The sequence below is a fragment of the Humulus lupulus genome, chromosome 7 (genome assembly GCF_963169125.1).
Source record: "Humulus lupulus chromosome 7, drHumLupu1.1, whole genome shotgun sequence".
Classification (NCBI taxonomy): Eukaryota; Viridiplantae; Streptophyta; class Magnoliopsida; order Rosales; family Cannabaceae; genus Humulus; species Humulus lupulus.
Window position 1 is genome coordinate 162,477,440 of NC_084799.1, and position 6,004 is coordinate 162,483,443.

General features: G+C 32.1%; 1 protein-coding gene across 1 annotated transcript; it reads right to left on the minus strand.

Moving 5' to 3' along the window:
- Nucleotides 1-3,459: 3,459 nt before the first annotated feature.
- Nucleotides 3,460-6,004, minus strand: LOC133788755 (thioredoxin-like 1-2, chloroplastic). The gene is made up of 4 exons (XM_062226348.1): nucleotides 5,673-6,004; nucleotides 4,882-5,058; nucleotides 4,603-4,767; nucleotides 3,460-4,160 (listed from the first exon to the last, which is right to left on the minus strand). Exons 2-4 carry the CDS (start codon nucleotides 4,999-5,001, stop codon nucleotides 3,873-3,875), a joined length of 573 nt encoding a protein of 190 aa, XP_062082332.1. The 5' UTR covers nucleotides 5,002-5,058; nucleotides 5,673-6,004; the 3' UTR covers nucleotides 3,460-3,872.

A 6,004-nucleotide genomic window follows, 5' to 3' on the forward strand; every position in this document is an offset into this window, starting at 1 on the left:
CTTGTAGATCTGCCTGACAATGTTAATGCCATTGGATGCAAATGGATCTACAAGAAGAAAAGGGGTGTAGATGGAAAGGTAGAGACCTATAAAGCAAGGGTTGTGACCAAAGGCTACACACAGAGAGAGGGTGTGGACTACGAAGAAACATTTTCTCCTGTGGCCATGCTTAAGTCCATTCGCATACTCTTATCCATAGCTGCCATCTATAATTATGAGATATGGCAAATGGACGTCAAGACAGCTTTTCTGAATGGCCACCTTGATGAAACCATTTATATGGAACAACCAGAAGGGTTTATAAAGAAGGATCAAGATCAAAAGGTATGCAAATTGTTGAAATCCATATATGGATTGAAACAAGCATCAAGATCTTGGAACTTAACATTTAATGAAACTATTAAAACATATGGTTTCGAACAAAATGTTGACGAAGCGTGTGTTTATAAATACATCAAAGGAAAAATTGTGGTTTTCTTAGTTCTTTACGTTGATGATATCCTACTCATTGGGAATGATGTAGAGACATTATCAAATGTAAAGAAATGGTTGGCTGACAAATTCCAAATGAAAGATTTGGGAGAAGCGAGCTATGTTCTAGGCATTAAAATTCTAAGAGATAGAAAGAACAAGCTACTAGCATTTCCACAAGCAAATTATATTGATAAAGTGCTTGAAAGATTCTCTATAGAGAATTCCAAAAAAGGTCAATTGCCGACCAGACATGGAATTACCACAAGCAAATTATATTAAATAAATAATGAGATATTTTAATATGATTAAAATATTATTATTTAAACAAAAATCTGATAACTGATCAGTTATTTTAAATTGTTTAAAATAACAAATATTTTAATATATTTGATATATTAAATATAGGATATCAGTTTTACAGAAAGTAACTTTTCAGGGATAGATAAATATCTAGAAATCTCTCTCAGAGAAAGAGAACAGTGACACAAACAAAAGTCATTATTCTTCACAAAACCTAGGTCCAAACTTTATCAGATCTCATGTGTTGAGAACATCTGATAAATAGTTTTTTGTCTATAGCGAGCCCACACTCGTTCTTTGTGTGCTAAGAACATTTTGGAAGATCTTGGTGTGAGATCTCAAGGATTTAGCCATACAAAAAGATAGCAGCAAGGAAGGACCTGAGGTAATTTTTTCTATTCTTGTCTTTGATTCAATATATATATGCATGTGAAGAAGTAGATCTAGAAATCTTTTGGGATTAAACTGACAATTTGATTGTTGTTCCGCTGCGTATAATATCTGATTTGATCAATAAAAACCAACAAATGGTGGCTTATCTAGCTAAGATTAAAGATGAGTTGTCTGAGTTTGAGTTATGCTCCATTGAGCAGGTACCCCGCGAGCAGAATTCGAATGCTGATGCTTTAGCCCGACTTGCAACCACCAAAGTGGCAGATACATTAAACATAGTCCCAGTGGATTTCTTAGAAGAACCGAACATAACGGAATAACCAGTTGAGGTCAGAGTAATTGACACAAAATCGACCTGGATAACCCCCATAGTGAAATACTTCACAACCGATAAACTACCAAATGACCAAAGGACGGAAGAAAATTATTATATCAAGTCCCATGAAATGTTATGGTTGAGGGAATTCTCTACTAGCGAGGGCATTTGCTACTCCTCCTATGGTGTGTACTGCCCGAAGAAGCACAGACTATCGTACATAAGATACATTTATCATTTGCTTCCAGTTTTTTTCAATTTAGCTAATTAAGAAAGGATATATTTAAGCAAGTTGAAATTCCAATGAAATAATTGATAAAATATATATATTTATATAAACAAGTTTAATTTGACATTTTAGAAAAGATCTGGCCACCAAGAATATATATAAAGAATAGAAGTTTATTTAAATAGTTTTTGATAAGTAATTTCCTTATTGAATTTGAAAAGGAAAGTGAAAAAAGCTCCACTATTTCCAAAAATAAAAGTTAGTGAGGATTTCTTTCTTTTTTTTTATTTCTTTTTTTTATAATGGATACTAGAGAATTACCAAAATAAAATAGATGTACAAACATTTGGTTTATTCTGCTTAATAATCACGCATGATCTTTGGTTCCTAAAATAAATCAATATAGAAAATAATGAAGCGTGGAGTTTGACGTTTGAGAGCGGGAAATTGATGAATTAGATTGAGCTTTTATTTTAGGAAAATTTATACCGTTTTTATCAAATTATTTGCAATAATGACATGTACAAAAATATTTATAGTTATATCTTTTTTTCTTATAGTGTATATAAATTAATTTTCTTATATTCTGAACTTTCTCAATATATACACGTTACATTAGACCATTTTCAAATATTATATATAAATTTTGTGTCAAATTTAGCACAAAAAAATAAGTTAATGTTATATTTGGCTCAATATTTATAATTGTGCTCCAATACATAAGAAGCAAATTAATACAAAAAGTCAATAATTCATTTAATATTTATTGAAAACATACAATTTTTGTTTTATTATCTAAATTATGTGTTCCAAGAAATTTGTTATTAAAAAAAATAAAAAATGAGATATGATTGATTATTAATTATCAACTACTCAATTATAATAATCAATGTCAATATGGTAAATAAAAAATTAGTATTTATTGATGTGTCAAATTTGACTTATGCTATATTTTGTGCCAAATTTAACACAACTTTTAGCATGTGACAAATTTGGTATATTTTTTGGGATACCATTGGAGTCATATTTTTTATAAGATGTGCTAAATATAGCATTGCAACAATAGGAATAGGAATAGTAATGGAATGGAATAAGAATGGTAATGCGATTATGTTGTTTGGTTAGAATAATGGAATATTGAATACCTATTCTTATGTTTGGTTGACTATGGAATGGAATGGAATAAATTTATTTTGGACAAAAATACCCAAAGTGCTTAAAATATGATTAATAAATTAAAATAAACATACTAATATATATATATATATATAGATTTACCAACAATGACGTTACCTTTTTTCATATTCTTTTTTTACAAAATAATATTTAATAATCCTACTTTTTTTAAGCATAATAATTCCACTTTTGAACACTACAAAATATTAAAATTATCAATACGAATTTATTTTTGTGAATTATTTTTTTAATGTCAAATACAATTTACTTTAATTATCACTAAACACTATTTTATATTTTTTTAAAATAAAACAATATAATAACATAAAAATGTTAAACTAAACATTATAACATATTTATATTCTAATAATCAAAAGAGTTTTTGATTACTAAGATCAAACTTTGTCCATGCACATGAAATATCACTAGAAATAGTATAAGTATTCATGTCCAATTACTCAGATCTATGCTCAAAGACAATCTAGTTTGCAAAATTATGAGCATAAAACATTACATCATATCCAAAAGATTATAATTTGTATACTACTGAATCAACTCTTTAGAAAAATAATAAAGTAAAAATTTATGTTATGTATTTATATATATATATATATATCTTCTACATGAGAATAGAAGAACAAGCTTTTTTACAATCACAAAAGAGGAGGTGAGTTTTTCCCTCCACAACATAAAAGAGCAAACCAACAAAACAAAACACAATTGTTTGCTCTTCTTGAATATTAGCAAAAAATAAAAATAAAAAAGAAAACTACTAAGGCCAGGATCCAAAAAAATAAATCCAAAGGCCTAAGGCTACAACAACTCCTTGGGGACACTCAGTACAGTTTGTCTTGACCTTGATTTTATGGCTGTCATTTTTTGACATCTATAATGGATGGTGGATATTACAGGATGATAAAAGAGAAGTATAACCCAAACTGTACATGGATGTAGTCAGTCGGGGACGGCGAAAAAATTAGCGCATCATCTCCCAGCGGCGGCCAATACTGTTTTCTCCTCAAAATCTTGAGCAAACCTTGATGTTCTTGGAAGAACAGGTTCTTTGCTAGAAGTAGAAGATGATTCTGCTTCTGCCACAACTAGTTGTTTTTCTGCAGGAACAGGCTCCTCAACAGGCTTTGGTGTGTAGTTGAATGAAAGATCTTTATTAGCAGCCAGAGCTAAGAGCTCTTTCTCTTCCAGCCATTTTACTGGCCCGATGCTGCAGCGATCCGGGGTGTGTTTGGCCAATGCATCTTTGAATTTCTTGATCTGCAATACCAGTTCCCATCAGACATTAATTTCAATAAGAAAAAACAGCTTGAAATTGATATGTGTTAAGACTTTCATTGATCAATCAAAGTTGGAAAGTAAATGGATTGGTCTGATTAGAAAAAGAAGATCAATCCTAATATAAAAAGTACTGAATTCTATGTTCTATGTAATATGAGGACTAGTCCATTTCAGGCTTATGGCTCAAATCAAGAAGCTTTTACCTAAAATAGCACAGCTATCTAGTCTTAAGATGAGTCCATTATATGAAACACAAGATTGTGTGGGGAAAAACTATCAATCAAAATATCAAATTTGGTTTGAGAATATATTTGAGAACTCAATCAAATCAGATAACAAGGGAGCAATTGACACAATTCAACCCAGTTATGAAAAACTTATGAACAAGCAAAGGGAAAAACAAGATGGGACTAAGACTAACCGTGGCATTAGTACAGCTAAAGCTGCATAAACGTCCATGAGCTCCTCTGTAGAAGCGGAAGAAAGGCAAAACATGGACATTGAGACTATAACACATGGATTTGTGCTCTTCATAGTTGACCTGAAGGAATTGAACATCTGGGTTCATCTCTGCCATTTGACAAATCTGTCACCACCACCAACCACATAAACAAACAATATTAAGAATTGGGTCCACCAAAAATTGATCAAAGATATTTTCTGAAATAATCAAAATAAATAAACAAAAGAGTTTTGATACCTTGGGATGAAGAGCTCTGCAGCCACCACAACCAGGATAAAAGAAATCAACAATAACTAGCTTATCCCCAGCTTTTGAAAGGGATTCTACCAGGTCTTCTGCAGATTCCACCTCCTTCATATTTGGGTGAAGCCCTTTCTCCCACCATTTCTGGGCTTTCCCAATTCGAAGAGTTGTCTGTAAATTTCAAACATCATGATTATACACAAAATTAATTACCATAAAAAGAAAATATCTTTATTGGAATATTTCGAAAGGGAAAAACTGTACTTACTGAGCTGAGTTTAAATTTCATAAACTATCTATATCATTAATGTATATCAAAAAGGGTTTTATCCCTCACTGGTTTTCTTTATCAGGTGTGAAATAATAAGGGGTGGAATGAAAGAGTACACCAATGGGGCCAACTCCACTTCATGTAAACCCAATATTTGAGATAGGCCCTGTTGAACCAAGATTCTTAGAATGGCTTGTCTTTGAGGGTATAAGCGTTGATGAGAGTGGGAGACAGCATTTTCTTGACGCAACTGTGGCTTACAAGCGTGCAGTACTCAATGTCATTGACTACCTCTCCAAATTCGGATACACCAAAGAACAGGTTTCCTATAATTCATCTTATATACCATATGTTTTTTACATGTTTAAGTCTTAAACTCATGATATAGATTCGATCCATTTTGTTTTACACGAAAAAAAAAAGAAAAAAAAAATCTAAAATATGCAAATAGGCATTCCATCAAACATTTGGTGCTCTTACTGAATTCATAGAAAGAGAGATAGAGAGAGAGTACCTCTGCAACAGATTAGAAAAGCAGGAGGAAGAAGAGAAGAGTGTCTCTGACACGGACCTCCGACTGGGACGAGCAGCTACCTTCGACTGGGTGTGTTGCTTGTTGAGAGTGAGAATGACAGATGGTTGTGTCGGATTGCTTGTGGTTTTCAGGGGTTGAGCAAGAGGAGAGTGAGATATTAAAATAAATAAAGGGGAGCCGTACCTGAGGAACTCAGTCGGCGGTGACAAAGGAGCGAGTTGGAGAAGACGAAGACCCAGATGGAGAGAGATGATGATAAGCAGTGGAATGGAATTATAATTTCACTTACTCAAAATTGGAAAAGTTATTCC